Here is a 17,164-nt window from a genome sequence, read left to right on the forward strand (position 1 = left end):
GTTTGGCGCACCCTCGACGACGTCGCGAAGCAGTCACTGTATTCGGCGAGGAGGTCACTTAGCTGCCGTCGTTTTGGGCCTGGAAGCTTGGGGTCAATGTCGAGCTGCGCTGGAGGCGTAATGTGTTGCTTAGGTTGGAATGATTCTTCAGCAAACGTGGCGATTTCGGCGGAGTTCCGAATTTCTTCGACGTGGCCCACAGCAGTACCTCTTGTGAGGTGTTGCGTTTCTTTTTGGAAGTTTCTCACGAGGACCGCGGTGCGCCCATCCTGAAGTCTAGTCACTCCTCTTGCGACGCCTATTCCTCTTCCTAGGAGTAATTGAAGGTTGCCTTCAAGAACAACTTCGCCGCAGGTAGCTGCATCGGCCACTACGGGTACGACAACACTTGATCGCGGCGGCAGGTTCACGTGGTCGGCAGCAACTCGGACGGCGGCTGACGCTGTTCGAGGTTTCTCTGAAGACGGAACAGGCTTGCGCAGATCTGTTCTCACCAAGGTCGATTACGGCGCCGTATTCACACAGAAAGTCCATGCCGAGAGTAACGTCTCTGGAACAGTCTTGTAGAACGACGAACTTCACAGGGCACGTCTCACCGCGGATCTCGACGCGAGCAGTGCATCTCCCGATTGGTGTGATAAGATGCCCTCCGGCGGTTCGTATTTGAGGTCCACCCCACGGCGTCGTGACTTTTCGAAGGCGGCGGGAGAGCCTCCCACTCAAGACTGAGTAGTCTGCTCCGGTGTCCACAAGTGCTGATGCGTCGTGGCCGTCGATGACGACGTTTAGGTTATTGGACACCACTGTAGGGGCGTCGTCTTGGTCTCTGGTAGCCTTCGAGTGGGGGCCCCCCGACGTTCGTGGAGGATCTTGGCGTCGGTCGTCTTCGGCAACTCCACCTCCAGGGGTTGCCGCGCCTAGTTTCCCCGGCGAGGAGCGAGGGGGGACAGGCTTTCACGTCTTGGTCAGTGCATCGGCGAAGCTGGACGTCGCGGTGACGGCCACCGGAACTCTCGGCGGGACACAGGCTCGGGGGACTGAGGTCGTCGCAGGTACTCGTCGATCTCAGTAGTGCGTTCACCATGACGGGGGCGCGGGTCGTTCGGGTGGAACCCACGTAGCCCGAGTCGTCGGTATGGGCATCGGCGTTAGGTGTGGTCCGCTTCCCCGCAAAGGAAGCAGAGAGGGCGTCGGTCGGGTGTTCGCCATACGTCGGTCTTGCGGGGTGCGTGAGGCTCCGGGCAGGCGTACTGGACCTGGTCGTCGCGGCGTCGGTCGTGCTGCGGCGCAGGAGACTGACGTCGGGGCGGCGCGTCATAGGTGCGACGAGGAGGCGGTGGCCTTCGGGCCACTGCGGTGTAACTCAACGTCGGTGGTTCCGGAGCGGTGCTGACGAGAACCTCAGGCTGCAGCGCTTGCTGGACTTCTTCCCTGGCAATCTCGGCAATTGAGGGCGAAGCTGGGCTTGCGGCTGCAGGTAGAAGTTTCTTGATCTCATCCCGGACGACGTCCCGGATTATCTCACGGATGTCCGTGGTGTTGCAGCCGAAAGACGAAAAGGAACCGACGCCGGGAACTCGGTGATAGTGGGCGGCTCGTGCTTGAAGGGCACGTTCGATGTTGGTGGCCTCCGTCATGAAGACTTCGACGGTGGTAGGCGAGCTCCGCACAAGACCACCGAAAATGTTCTCCTTCACGCCGCCCATCAAGACTCTGAGCTTCTTTGCTTCGGATGCTTCAGGATCGGCGCGGTTGCTCAGTCGGAGGACATCTTCCACCAAGCTAACGACGCTCTCGTTAGGGCCTTGGATCCTTGCTTGAAGAAGCTCTTCCGCGCGTTCTCTTCGTTGTTGGTTCGTGAACGTTCTTCGCAACTCAGCCTTGAGTTGCTCCCAGGAAGTGATCGATGCTTCGTGGTTCTCGAACCAGTTCCGGGCGGTTGCTTCCAAGGCGAAGTAAGCGTTCTGCAGACACTGTTCCGGTGTCCACCCGTTATGACGGGCCACTCGTTCATACTGTTGGACCCAGTCGTCGATGTCTTCGTGGCTTTCGCCGTGGAAGGGAGCCGGTGTCCGAGGAGCGACGGGTAGGTAGAGGACGGCAGAAGCGGCGGGGGTCTGCGACTGGTTGGCCATCGGCGTCTTCTTCGGCTTGGGCTTGTCCAGCAGCAAACCGTACTCAGGATCCTCTCCCTTGGTGCGGCGGCTGGTCCGAGTTTCAGGTTCCGCGCTGAGTGGTCTTCTCACCGAGCCGGGAATCTGGCTTGCACTGCGGGCCCTGGGAGGGGAACGCTGCACGGGCATGCGGTACCCCGCACCTCCGCCAAAATATCACGGGTGGTGACCAATAAACAAGAAATAAACAGGAAGAAATAAACGTTTAATGTGGCGAACTTGTGCCAAAAATAAAAGGGTACAAAAGATAATAATAGAGCTTCGCGGCGTCGAAGTCGGCGTAGCAGCAGAGTCGAACGCTGGGGCGAAACTGACTGCAGATCAACACGCAGAGTCCCTTATGTACGCGCGTTGGGTTCTGGAACAATCGGCTTAGGTTGTTCGGCGACTGGAACATTCGGAGCTCGATCATACAAGAATGTTCTCAAACACACTAGAACGCGATGTTGAAAGAACAAATAAAAGAGCATTCCACTGACTGGAATCGAACCCAGACTTTCAGCGCGACAGTCAAGCACGGTAACCACTCGGCCACGCACGCGGTCGCTCGCCGACGAGCGTGGCAATATGCTCACACTCAATGTCAACGTTTCCGACGGTCTGGTCAATGGATCTGTTAAAATACTGCAATACATACAATACGACACGCTCCGAGAGCCGGAACGCATATGGCTGCATTTCGGTGCGCTTGGTTCCGAAATTGCGATTGGAACCGTGGCGGCCGCAAAATCCCGGCAGTTACCGGCACTCGACACAAATATTCAGCAAAATTGGACACCTATCGAAAGACGCACAGTCACTTGCGTCATTGATAAGAAGTCAAAGATATTCCTGAGGAGATGCCAGCTACCCGTTGTGCAAGCAAGTGCTATCACCATTCACAAATCACAGGGAGGCACGTATGAAAACGTGGTGTACTCGTATGCCAAGAGTCATCCACAGAAATTGGTATACGTGGCACTGAGTTGTGCTACAGACATCAACGGGCTCTACCTCACCAATGTGGACAATGACTTTACGTTCTACCACGGCAAGCCCAATTCGGACAGGGTGCTATTTGATGAGTTTCGTCGGTTGCAGTCACACAAACTCCAAACTGTCACTGCTAAGTGCTACGCAATGATTGAGCAACCGCACTTCTCGGTCGCCGCGCTTAATGTTCGCTCTCTGCCAGCGCATTCCTTGGACGTACACCACGACCACATCCTACGCCATGCATCTGTACTTTGCCTCTCGGAAACGTGGATGAATCCAAAACAGGCGGTAGAAATCATGAACTACCAGTACTGCTGTGGCGTCAGTAGAGAGCACAACAGAGCGGCGGGAGTGGCCATCTACGTGCGTAAGGGTCTGGCTGCCGTACCCATCGAGATATTTGGCACGTCAGACGAAGTTGGAGAACTTTGTGCCACCAAGTTCGACAACGGCTTGCTAGTGGTGGCTCTGTATCTCCCGCCTCCAGCCCTCACCAAAGTTGTCGTGCATTTTCTGCGACTTGCATTAAGCACACGTGGGTCCACACCCATGTTAGTAGTGGGGGACTTTAATGCAGACTTAAAGACGAATAAAAACTTCATACCACTTCTGCAGGAAAACCTCCCATTTCTCTCCCTCGTAACAGCTTCCACTCGTGTAACGACCTCTCAAAACACATGCATAGACCTCGTCTTTCAAAATCAGCTGTTGGTCCAGCACCTGGAACACATATCCTGTCACTTCTCAGATCACAAGGCTTCCTTCATAACAATCACGGACTGGGATAGGAGTGCTATTTAAAGTACCAGTATAGGAGAAGATTGCTCTATATTTGTATGTATTGTGGGATTTTGGACGCCTAACTTTGGCGACGATGTGGAGTGCATGCTAGGAGGAAAGGAGGAGGAGAAGAACGAAAGCTGGAGAATTGTTCCCTCGGACGGTCTTGCGAACCTTCGAGAGGTGATATGCGGGCCGTTCGGAGGAGCATCTACCAGATCGTTATAAGTTGGAGCGTACAAGTCGTACAAGACGAAGAGGACGAGGAGGACGATGAGGTTGAGGAAGAGGAGGAGGAGGAGGAGGAGGAGAGGAGATGCCAGATACCTGTTGTGCAAGCAAGCGGTGTCATCATTCGTAAATCACACTGGAACTTCCAGATGTGACAACTATATCCCCCTTCTCCGGACAAGCGGTGAGCAAAAATACCACAATATATATATATATATATATCAGATAGTTTAGTACGGTATATATTGTTCTATCATCAAGTATTGAAGTTCATCTTGCGTCAGATATAAACAAATCACAATACCATGTTTGGGGTAAGTCCCTTATCAAGTTTAAAATGGTGTGCCTGCCTGTGGCATCTCCAAAGTGTATTTTCTCGCGCTTGTTTCACTTACTGTAAGTGCTTTTTGGTATTATACTCCGCCGAGTGCCCATCTACTAGGGCGACGAAAACGACCCCAGTTTTAGTCTGGTGATCACGTCACCTTGAAATCCTTGTAAGCTTAGAAGTGAAAACGTTTTGCTGCTTATGCACAGCAGACAAAAAGGTAGGCAGCATTTTAACTTCTCACTGTCTAAGCATGGGTGTCAAGCATGAACCCTGGGAAAATTTGCCCACTGCTTAACTATATGCTTTTTCTTTCATGTCCTGGTTGGCTGCTACACTGGAGAGGCTGCTGAACATCGTACCACGGCGGCTGATCATGGTGTTTTAGTTAAATTAATAATGGGGCTTTCATCCAGAACGTAAATTGGAAACTCGCGGAGCAAACTTTAAGGTACATTGGTATAACAAGTGCGTACGTTGGTTTTGTACCTTATAGGCGTAAAGCTTGGCTAAATATGCAACGCAGTTTCCTAAATACACAACGGCTTTTCCCCAATCAATAAAATGTCAACCTGCCAAAATATTTGTTCTGATTCTATATTTCAGAGCACAGCTCTTACGCGACCGTTTCTGGCTTGAGCGGCGAGGGCAGCAGTAGGAGGAAGGTGGAGGACGAGGGGGAGGAGAAAGGAGGAGGCGAGGGGAGGAGCGTGAAGGATGAAGAGGAGGTGAAAGAGAAAGAGGGTGTAGAGGAGGAGGATGAGGGGAGGAGGAGTAGCAGGCAGGATCACGAGGGAGGAGGAGGGAGGAGGGGTATACCCTCCCCTCAGTACCCTTCCCTGCTCCTCCTCAAGAGCTGCGCTCCAATTCGGCGTTACACGGAGTTGTAAACGGCTTCCTTTTTTTTATGCTTCCCGATTTCTTTCTGCTTCCTACTAACGTCTCTCATTATCTCAAGTTTTCCACCATCCTTCTACAGGAAGCATCTCATCCGAGGAAAAATTATACTAAAGGCAACTCAAGACATCCTGCATAATTTGATGTCGCCCGATAACGCGTGCTGAACCGGATATAACAAAGGAGGCTTTTCCGCGAAACGTGGAAGTTTCTCGAAGCGCAATGAACCATAACAAAAGGCAACAGATTTGGGACAATGAACCTTCCGAACAAGGCCAAGATCATTGCGCAGGAGCAGCCCGGTTTCCGTTGCTATCCGAGCTTGTCATCGCGCTCCCGACACAGCCCATGTAGAATGCCGCCGTGGAGGGAGTATTCAGTCACGTGTCCCTCACAAAGTCAGGCCTTCCAACTTCCCCCTACAACATGTCCTTCTAACTCTTCAAAAAGTACTCTACTTAAAGTTTGCTTTCCTTGGGAAGAACGAGTTCCATAAGGGCATCAGCCCTAATGAAGAATTGTTTGCCCGTTTTAACACGGAAATCATGTATGAGGCGAATGAGCCGGGCACAAGCGAGTGCTTCGTAACTATGCGACTGCAAAAACGCGTTTGGAAAAGTTTTGTACTTTTGTGTTTGGAATAAGTTCAATGGATTTCAAGACGTCGTAGATCTTTCAAGCTCTTCCTAAACCCTAGATATGCAGACGCAGTGCCTTCGAATTGAGCTCGCATATACGAGCGCACGATTTTTTTAGATCTGCAGATTATGGCTAATTTTGGGCTACATAAATCTCTTGCATTTGGCTACTTTTGGGCTACACCGTCTGGCTTTTGGCGGTTTGAGCTAGAAGCTACCTGGCAACCCTGACCGCGGCCCCCTCCCCGATGTGTACGCGGACTTGCTTAAATAGGACTGTTGAAGTTGTTTTTTTTTTCGCTCATTCCTACTTGAAGGTTTCACTGATGATGTTTCTCGCATGGGAGACAAAACGTTTGAGTAAATTGTTCATTTTGTTAAGTAAGGTCGGCGCAGTTTTTTTTTTTTTTTATCATGTACTATTACATTGGACAAATACCAGCACATCATAAGAAGTCGTTCTCGCCCTGTGGGTGGAGAGCTAATTGGTATACAGTACACTGACAGTACAATCCTAACATAAAAAATCCGGATCTTCCAACTGAGCACTTTTATACTCCGGTGGTGAAAAGGTCTCCAAAAAATAAATCTTAATTGCTGTCAGGTTTACAATATTCGACCTCTGAATAAAACCATCGAGTAAGCCAAGGTTACTGAAGGGGGGTGTATAGTAATTCGTCATGGAAATAAAATGTAGTATTTGTTTCTTCGTTTGGTAACACCTTAATAAATTTCGTTTTTTTTTTTTATCCCGTAAAGCGCTTTCACGGGAACATGTATGATGGTCCTTTTGACCACGCACTTTTGTACTAGATTAAATTTACTGTCCTGTATGCAGAAATGTGGGAATTTCACCATTTGATTTACATGTATATTTTATTTAAGAAATGTGCAGGCCAAATGCCAAACACATAAGGGCGGAACATGCATGAACACACAGGTCACGAAACAAAAACTCTAAATATTATTGTCTCCCAAGAGAAAGCGAACATCCAGATTTTTTCCGAACCGAAACAAATGTATGTATATGGCATATGCACAACACTTGTATTAAGTTGCACGACATACCTCAAATATAGAAACATATATGTATATATATGTATGTACAGGGTGTTTCAGAGAACTCAGGCCAAATCGCTCCTGCGAAAACTACTTATCGCAACGAAATAAGCCTTGTGTCGTTTTAGTCCTGGGCCAGGGGCCCATTTAGTAAAATTATTAAAGTCGGGGATAATTAACACGTCAATTATTTTTCCGTAATTAACTTCTTTATTATTGTGTTTAATGGCATGGTTTCAATTAGAAAATTGCTCAGCGTCATGAAAAACACTAAATCAAAAAATTGCAGAACGATAGAAGGCACGCAAAGCATTTTACGGCTTTCTGAAAAACCGCACGAATCTGCCGGGTTTTTAAGTTTCGGTTTGCTATCGGAGCGCATATCGGCCCCGGCGGCACCACGCCCCGTGGAGAGATAGTGCAACCAACCTCTGCTGCGCCGTCATCGCGCGACGCAGCAGAGGCTGGTTGCACTATCTCTCCACAGGGCGCGGTGCCGCCCAGACCGAAAAGCGCTCCGATAGCAAACCGAAACTTAAAAAACCGACGAGTTTGTGCGGTTTTTCAGAAAGCCGTAAAATGATGCGCATGCCTTCTATCGTACTGAAATTTGTTGATTTACTGTTTTTAGGCGATGCTGAGCGATTTTCTAATTGAAATCATGCCCTTAAACACAATATAAAAATATTAGTTACGCAAAAATAATTAACAACTTAATTATCCTGGACTTTAATAATTTTTCTAATGGGCCGGCGGCCCGGGACCGAAACTACACAAGCCTTTTTTGTTGCGATGAGTAGTTTTCGCAGGAGCGATTTGGCCTGAGTTCTCTGAAACATCCTATATATATATATATATATATATATATATATATATATATATATATATATATATTCGATTTATGTCGGCCAAAACACTAGCTGTTATTTTTAATACAAACTTCCTAAAACTTGTTTAAAAAGTGTTTAGAAAATATTTCTTCTTTGAAACGTGCGAATAAACACGAATAAAAGTTGTCAAACTGAATAAATGAGCGTTGAATAACAATTCGTGACAATGTCAAAACTAGGATGCATGACAATGTCACGCCCATTAACTTTTCCAAACTTAAGAGTGTTTGCCTTTTTTGCTAAGATCGCGTCGCAGCTGCGCTAGATATACGAATAAAACAGAACACTCCTGTTAATTGCGGAATTGAATCAATGAACGCCAAAGATCTGGCATTGTCATGTTCCTCCGGGTGGACGAGGGCAGGTCGAAAGACGAAGGGACACATAAGTAGACGAACAAAACGTAATTTACTCAGAAGCACAAAAAAAGTGCACAGCAAAAAACAAAATTATAAGCGGAAGCGAAAGGAAAAAGAAAATAGAGTGATTAAATAGCTGCAGTCACTACAGTCAGTCTCGGTCGTCTTTAAGTGGGAGCTGAGAACACTCACAGTCTCGAGCGTCGATCTTGCTTGGAACGGAACCCGGCCTTGTTCTTCGATGTCACGGGTGTGGATCCAAGCTTGCTAGGAGCTCTGGGCCTTTCAGCGCCGGTTCGATGGTGTCGCTTGACCAACCAGGTACGCGGCCTGGGTTGACAGGAGTGTTGCGAGGCCACCCCTTCGCGTCCGCCTTCGAGCTCGAAGTCCAATGCTCCGGGCTTCTTGTGCGAGCAGCAGGCACGACGTCGCTCCGGCTCGATGGCGGCGAGAAGACCTGGAGCGGAGCCAGGGTTCACCAGGAGCGAAGCCTGGTCTGCCGGGAGCGTTGGCGTCTCAGCTGCCGCCCTTCAGGTTCAGACGTCGAATGTCCTGCGCGAGCTTCTCCTTTCCCTTTTGCTTGAGCTTATCCTTTCCCTTTTGCTCGAGCTTGCCCCCTTCTTCGTCTTTCGCTTTCACCGTCACTTCAGGAACGTGACACTCCCCCCTTCTTCAAGAGCGTCACTTCCTGAGGCGAATAGCGGTCAAAGTTCTGATGAGATGTGCGTCACGTCGTTGGCGTCGCTTGTCTTCCTCACAACGCTCACCACACACACACGCATAAAAACATCAACGTACACATAACAACAAAATAAGACCTTGATATTCGCACCAGTCTTAACACTTTTCATAACGCTCGTTCCGGCTTGGCAGTTTATCATTTGAAAGTTTCAGCCAGACGCCTGCTCCTGGAAACCTTTCTGTAACTTTTCTTTAACCTTGTTTCAAATGGACTCAAAGCTCCCTGGTAAATTATATAAGCCAGTCCTGACTCCTCAAACGCGACTCATGAAGTCAGCCCCCACGTTGTCTCTACCCTTAATATATTCTACATGAAAGTTTTGATCTTGTAGAGTCATACTCCATCTCATCACTCGACTGTTGGTGTGCTTGGCTTTGTTAAAGAATTCCAAAGGCTGGTGGTCGGTCTGGACCCGGAACGTCCTACCATACAAGAACAACTTGAGCCTGGCAACGGCCCATACCAGCGCCGAACATTCTTTTTCCACCGTTGCGAACTTCCGTTCTGCATTACTAAGCTTTCTGCTTGCATACGCTACTGGATGTAGCGTGCCATCTTTTTCTTGAAGCAGGGCTGCACCTACGCTTTCATCAGAGGCGTCCGTTCTTAGTACGAACACTTTTTCTGGGTTCGGTGCTAATAAGATGGGAGGCTGTCCCAGTCTGCTCTTTAGCTCCTTCAACGCCTCTTCTTGCACTGGCCCCCACTCGACCTCATTCCGGGCTCCTTTTTTTGGTTAATTCTCCTAGCGGTGCAGTCAGACAAGCGTAGTCTTCTGCAAACTCTCGGTAGAATCCCGTGAGACCAAGGAAGGACCTGACTTGTCTTTTTGTTCGAGGCCTCGGAACATCTTGGATTCTTTCAATTATATTCGGGTCCGGCGATATCTTGCCCATTCCGATGTCGTGTCCGAGGAAGCTGATTTCCAAGAATCCTATTTCACACTTCATCGGCTTGATCGTGATGTTGGCCTCTCGCGGGCGTTGAAAGGTACGGCTAAGCGTCTCCATATGTTCCCTCCACGAGCTTGTAGCGACTAGGACGTCATCTATGTAGTGATGCGCGTCTGGGATTCCGTTCAACAACTTTCGCATCAGCTTTGTGAACGTAGCTGAAGCAGTTTTTATTCCAAAGGGCATGAAGTTGAATTAGAAGAGCCCGCTCGTTGATGAAAAGGCCGTCTCTTCTTTTGCGCTTTCCTCCATAGGAATTTGCCAATAACCTTTGGCCACATCCAGCTTTGAGAAAAAGCGCTTCTGCCCCGCTTTGGCAAATGTGACGTCGATCCTCGGTATCGGCTCTGCATCGGGTTTAATGGCATCATTCAATCTCCTGTAGTCGATGCAAAATCTATTCGATCCGTCCTTCTTCTTCACGATCACCACCGGTGCGTTGTATGGTGAAGAGCATCTCTCGATTACTCCTAGCGCCAGCATCTCTGAGATCTCTTGCTCGACCACCTCTTGAACTGAAAGGGGCAGCGGGTATTGTTTTACGTCTACCGGGCGCGTCGTGGTTACTTCCAGGTCGCATGTCAAGAGATTTGTTCTTCCCGGCACTTCGGAAAAGATCTCGCTGAAGTCTTCGATCAGCGCACGCACTTCGGCACTTTTTTCCGCGTCCAAATTCTTGTTCACATCAACGTCCTTCCATCCTTGTTGCTACGTCCAGCTCGCTGTGGGGACCTCTCCAGCGTCTTCGAAGCTTCGCTCTTCTAGAGCTTCATTTTTGATCTCAGCTGCGACATGACAGGCAGTCTGCTCTTGTCGAGTCGTCTCCCTCTCCTCGTACTTTTTTAACATATTGACGTGAAAGACCTTCGTCTTCCCTCCCACGTCCAACTCGTAATCGACCTCGTTCTTTCTTGCCGTCACCACGAAGGGTCCTTTCCATTGCATGATCATTTTGTTGGCATCTGTTGGAAGAAGGATCAAAGCCAAGTCACCTTGCTTCATTTTGCGGTTCTAAGACCTTTTGTCATAATAGCCCTTATATTTAGCCTTCGCCTCTTCCAAGCATTTGTGCGCCAACTCGCACGTGTTCTCTAATTTTTCTCTCAGTTCGAGCACGTAGCTGTACGATGTCTCCGCCTCACTTTCCACCTTTTCCCTCGACCACATTTCTTTGAGAATGGCCATGGGCCCTCGCACTCTCCTGCCGTACAGCAGCTCGAAAGGAGAAAACTTCAAACTTGATTGTGGAACCTCCCTATATGCGAAGAGCAGCGCTGAGAGGTACCTGTCCCAGTCCTTGGGCCTCTCTTGGCACATTCTTCTTAACATTTGTTTTATAGTGCCGTTAAACCTCTCGACCAATCCATTGCGCATGGAATGGTAGGGCGTGGTGAGCATGTGCTTCATTGATAATAAACGGCTTACTTCTTTCATCAGGTCTGATGTAAAGTTAGTACCGCGGTCGCTGAGTATCTAGGGCCCTAAACTCGTCAAACACAAAGTTGGGGCGGAGTTTGACGTAGCGCACCGATTGGACATTCACGATGATGACTTGGCGTTTCTGTCGCCGATGTCCAATCGGCGCGCTCTACGAACTTTCGGCTCCAACTTTGTGGTTGACGATCCCAGGGCCCCTGTTGGCACGCCGTAGCGTGTAAACATCTCGACCAGAGCTTCTGCTACCTGCTCAGATCCAACGGCCCGCAGCGCTACTGCGCCTGGATATCTTGTAGCCATGTCTACCATGGTCAGGATGTACTTGTTTCCCGCACTCGACATCGGAGTGATAGGTCCAATAATGTCGATGGCTGCTTTCTCGAAAGGCCTCTCGACCGTGGGCATATTGCCGCGCGCAGGGTCACGGACTTCTAGAACTTTCTCGTTTTAACTTCTGTCGGTTATCCCTGCTTATGTTGTTCTAGAAAGTGCGTGTTCATTCTCGCACCGAGCGCGCTACGCTCGAACCTTCACCGCCGAATCTTCGAGATAGTGCCTCATTCTAGATAAGAGGCCACCCGCAACCTTGTCGAGTCAGTTTCGCCTCAGCGTTCGACCTTGCTGCTTCGCCGACTTCGACGTCCGCGACGCTCTGCTGTTTTCTTCTATTCCCTTTTTGCTTTGTTTAGTTTGGGCACAAGTTCGCCTCCATTAAACGTTTCAGTTTCCCCAGTTATTCTTTGTTTCCTTGCGTGTTTATTCGTGACAATATTCCCTAAGGGAGCCCTACCCACTTTACCCTTCGGCACCATGCGTTGACAGACGTCGCATGATCTGACGTATCTTTTGATCTCGCTTTGGATCCCAGGCCAGAAAAACTCTTCTGTCACCAGGCTTAGCGTATTCTTCATCCCTTGGGGCCCGGACATTATGCCATCATGCGCGAGCGTTATCACTGCCGGTCTGAACTTCTTCGGGAGTACCAGTTGAGTTGTCTTTCTCCCGACGTGTACTCAACAGATCTGTGTAACAGGTCGTTTTTCACGACGAACTGAAACTTTGTCCTAGACTTAAGCTTTCTCGTGATTTGCCCAACCACATCAAAACACCTACTGAGTGTGTCATCTTCTCTCTGCTCTTTAGCGAGTGCTTCTGGAGTCGTATCGATCACTGATACCTGCGGTACCTTCAGGGATGCCTCTTTGTTTTTCGTTTCTCCACTTCGCGTGACGCTCGTACCGCGAACGGCAGCAACTTCCGCTAGATTCACCTGACACGACTTCTCGTTGTTCTTGACTGAGCCGGACCCTCCGTAAACATCAGACCACCTTTCGGATCGTCGACACAGCTCGGCCCGGTCGTATGGGCTCCCAGGTGTCACTTCATTTGTCTTTTCCCAATCTGGGTCTGGATCGTCCGCATTTCGGACTTGCGGGATATTCCCCAGCACCAGATCATACAATGGATTTTCGATACACTTCGCTAGAACCGTGCCTGTGTAGAACGGCGTCCGGACCGAAATCTTCGCTTCAGGTAGATACTTGACCGTGCTGTCCAATAAAAAGACGGCACTCGACTCTCCGGTGAATTTGTCGAGAGGAACCAAGTCCTTCCTGATCACCACACTGTTACAGCCGGTGTCCCTGAGTACCTTTATTCGTCGGTCCCCGAGTCGTCCCTCAACCACAGGCATGTTATCTGCTAAGAACTTTTGAGGATTCCCAAAGGCAGCGTTTACCACAGGTACCTTATCTCCGCTCCTCAGAGTAACGAAGGAGTCATCTGGCTCGTCCCAATCTCCTGGTGGTTTTGTCCACAGGCAAAAGGCCTGGTGTCTTCCGTCCTCTCCCGCCTTGCACTGATTAGCCCTGTGACCCATGCGTCCACAGTTCCAACACGCGGGTGATTTAGACCCTTGAGCTTTGCTCCGGCAATTTTCTGCTTTGTGACCCGCTTTCCCACAAAAAAGCAGCGGCTACTTCTCCTGGCCTCGCTTTTATCATTATTACCTGGATCTCCTGCACTCAGTTTCTTTCCAGTGCACCTGTGCGCGATTGCACTTGCGCCTCTAAAAAGAGGTCAGCTTTTACTGACACTTCACCCAAAGTTCGGCAGTCCCTCTCTTTAAGTAATACAGCTAGCTTGCTTGAGCAGGTCCCAAGAAACTGTTCCACCAGAACCGTGTCTCGTAGCGCTTCGAAGGTCTTTTCGGTCTCTGACACCTCAACCCACCGATCAAAGTAACCTGCCAGCCTAGCGGCGAACTGCCTCCTAGTTTAACCCTCCTCGGGTTTAGCATCCCGAAATCTCTCACGGTATCCCTCCTTTGTGTACTTAAATCTCTGGAGCAGAGCCAGCTTTACTTTAGGATAGTCCAACGCGTCCGTGGGTGTCATGCGACCAACCACCGTGAGCGCTTCTCCTGTCAGACACAGGCCTAATGTCGTCGCCCATTTGTCCTGAGGCCACCCCAGACCTGTCGCCGTGCTCTCGAAACGCTGCAGGTATGCATCGAGATCGTCCGTCCGCTCGTTGAATTGCGGGATCAACTTGTGAGGACTCCCTCGGAGAGCTTGGACTTGCGCGTCTCCGCGTCGCCCATCAGCCCCTTCCTGGTGAACCCCTCGCGCAGCGATTCTCAACTGCAATATCTCCCTTTCCTTCTCTAGGGTAGCTTGCTTAGCTAGTTCCCCTTCGCGGGTTTCCCTTGCCAACTCACGCTCGTGAGCTCTCTTCTCTCTTTATCGCGCTCTTTCGTCGTCCACCCATTTTCTCAACTCTGGCCCAGCATAGCCCAGTTCCTTTCCGACAGCCGTTAATCTCTCTACCTCCATGACCCTGAATGCCTTTTGCCCTTCCGACGCTCCTCTACTTCTCAGAAGAACAAGACGTCAGAAATGGGCCACGTATCCTGGCAGGCTCGCCAATTGTCATGTTCCTCCGGGGGGACGAGGGCAGGTCGAAAGACGAAGCGACACATAAGTAGACGAACAAAAATTAATTTACTCACAAGCACAAAAAAAAGCAGAACAGAAAACAAAATTATAAGCGGAAGCGAAAGGAAAAAGAAAATAGAGTGATTAAATAGCTACAGTCACTACAGTCAGTCTCGGTCGTCTTTAAGTGGGAGCTGAGAACACTCACAGTCTCGAGCGTCGATCTTGCTTGGAACGGAACCCGGCCTTGTTCTTCGATGTCACGGGTGTGGATCCAAGCTTTCTAGGAGCTCTGGGCCTTCCAGCACCGGTTCGATGGTGTCGCTTGACCAACCAGGTACGCGGCCTGGATTGACAGGAGTGTTGCGAGGCCACCGCTTCGCGTCCGCCTTCGAGCTCGAAGTCCAATGCTCCGGGCTTCTGGTGCGAGCAGCAGGCACGACGTCGCTCCGGCTCGATGGTGGCGAGAAGACCTGGAGCGGAGCCAGGGTTCACCAGGAGCGAAGCCTGGTCTGCCGGGAGCGTTGGCGTCTCAGCTGCCGCCCTTCAGGTTCAGTCGTCGAATGTCCTGCGCGAGCTTCTCCTTTCCCTTTTGCTCGAGCTTATCCTTTCCCTTTTGCTCGAGCTTGCCCCCTTCTTCGTCTTTCGCTTTCACCGTCACTTCAAGAACGTGACAGGCATTAATTGTCATCTTTATAGTACCCATCTCCACCTTAGCAGGTCTATCGAGAAAAAGTCAAAGGCAGACAAGAGAGAATTCTTATCGGCGTGTAGACTCAGAATCATAGTTCTCTGGCTCAAAAGAGCACTATTTCCCTGAAAAAACTCGCTCAGCGCGTTATAAGTAGGGCTTCATGTTTATCTGTAAATACCAGTGGGCCCCACCAAATAGCCCCCAAACTTGCTTTATTGAAGACGGGGAAAACCGAAAATCTCAGAATTCAAGTTCTTGAATACAAAAGAACACAAGTTTCGCTAATAAATATTTATATCTTGTGAAGGATAGCGTGGCACCGACAGGGGCGCCTCCAGCGGCAGTGCACGGAAAGTGAGCCAGAGCGAGAGAACTCCCGCAGATGCGCGGGAAAACGGGAGGGATGAGGAAGAAGCGGGAGTCAGAGCGAGCGTACGCGGTTGCAGGTGGCTCCGGGGACTCTCGAACAGTTTCGGAAGTGGCGTTATGTGGATCGGTGCAGTGTAACAACTTAGATAGAATAAACCAGTGTTATATTAGATCCGAGTACATAACAATCTAAGGCTTTATTTCGTGTTCATATGAAACATAACCCTCACTGAGCTGTCGGCGAATCCGTTCCTTTTTTTACGGGGAACCACGCCGATTGTTTCGTTTATTTTTATCAATACCGAATTCTTCTCCGGGTATTCAGGTCAGTCGCATTTTCACTGTGGGGTAGGAGAATTCGATTCCCGTGTACTGTTTTCTTCGATATGGGCCCCGATAAACGCCGATTTTTTGTCCGGTGCAAAAAGCTGACACCAAAAAACACCGAATCTGTGCAAACACAGAAAGAACACCCCCCAGATTCAGAGGAAATAATCACCGAACACACGAAACTCTTGTTATAAGACGTTTCTGAGTAAAATCAAACTATGATCAATTAGAGTGCAACTCAATGATTTGGTACATTTTAAATCAAAGCACTGCTTTCAAGCCCTCAGGTTTAAGATTATATATCAAAATAACGGTAGAAAAAAATATAATTTACCCTCTAGGCAACCCAATGGGTTCCGTGACCTTCCACCGTGTTATCTCAAGTACGCTGGCCATGGTAAAAGGCATCGCCTTGCGGTCCTCCCATCTGGGCTGTCTGTCACGGCCGACAACGTCGTCGACCTCTTTCTGAATCCTGGCTTGCACCCTCTCTGGATTCTGCGCGCACACCAGCAGCAGCCAGTGCATCAGGACTGGCACGTTGCTCGAGGAACCGAAGAAGAGTTCCACGGTGTTAGCCACGAGGTGGCACACTGCACAAACCCAGAGAAATTAGTAGCGTTTTATGTAAGTTACCACGCAGTGCGGATTCTCACTTTATTGCGTACTTACGCACCACAGAAAGAATACGTGACGGCACTACATCGTTGTATACATTGGTTAGAGGGTGGATCCCTTTCGGTGCTCATGTAGCCTGCATATATGTCGATATTTATGGGTCGAGTGTGAAAAGTAAAACCACAATTTCCCTCTCCCTGCTGCCTAGAAAAATGTAATGCGACAACATTGTTTTGTTTACCTGATGCTAACGGAACAATTGCATCACCTCACCGCGCGCTCCTGCTACGGGACACTCTAATGTGCTTACACCACCTCGTCTAGATCGCGCCACAGCGCCTGCTCTCTATGAGAGGGGCTGGTTCGCGCTCCTATCACTGGCATGTTGGAAAAGGCGCACATTCAAACGCATAGTGCGGCGGTGGTCAGCATATGACTACTGCTACTGCTTTATTGTACAGCTGATACGCTCGAATTCCCATGCTCCTACGCATAAGGTCAGTGTAGACAGAATGTGATTTTCCGTGGCATACTGCGGGCTTTCGTGGCTAACTTTTATCTTTTGAAATCGTGATCTTTATTTTTTACCTGACGTCAAATTACTGGACATGGACATGTAATATAGTCACGCGATATTTTATAGACCAGGGGCCTCAAACACGCGGCCCGCGGGCCACATGCGGCCCGCGACAAGCTGAGAAGCGGCCCGCAGGCAACCGGCCCTGCGAGTCCCGGTTTCCATATCTCGAGCGCT

General features: G+C 49.7%; 1 protein-coding gene across 1 annotated transcript in view; it reads right to left on the bottom strand.

Moving 5' to 3' along the window:
• The window catches only part of LOC120849660 (cytochrome P450 2J2-like), a 69,884-nt gene that overhangs the window by 13,075 nt on the left and 39,645 nt on the right, over positions 1-17,164 (bottom strand). The window contains exon 6 of the mRNA XM_040221879.1: positions 16,127-16,385. Coding sequence (XP_040077813.1) covers positions 16,127-16,385 — 259 coding nt within the window. The remainder of the gene's footprint in view (positions 1-16,126; positions 16,386-17,164) is intronic.

The sequence above is a fragment of the Ixodes scapularis genome, unplaced genomic scaffold, assembly GCF_016920785.2.
Source record: "Ixodes scapularis isolate PalLabHiFi unplaced genomic scaffold, ASM1692078v2 PGA_scaffold1__304_contigs__length_218370807, whole genome shotgun sequence".
Lineage (NCBI taxonomy): Eukaryota > Metazoa > Arthropoda > Arachnida > Ixodida > Ixodidae > Ixodes > Ixodes scapularis.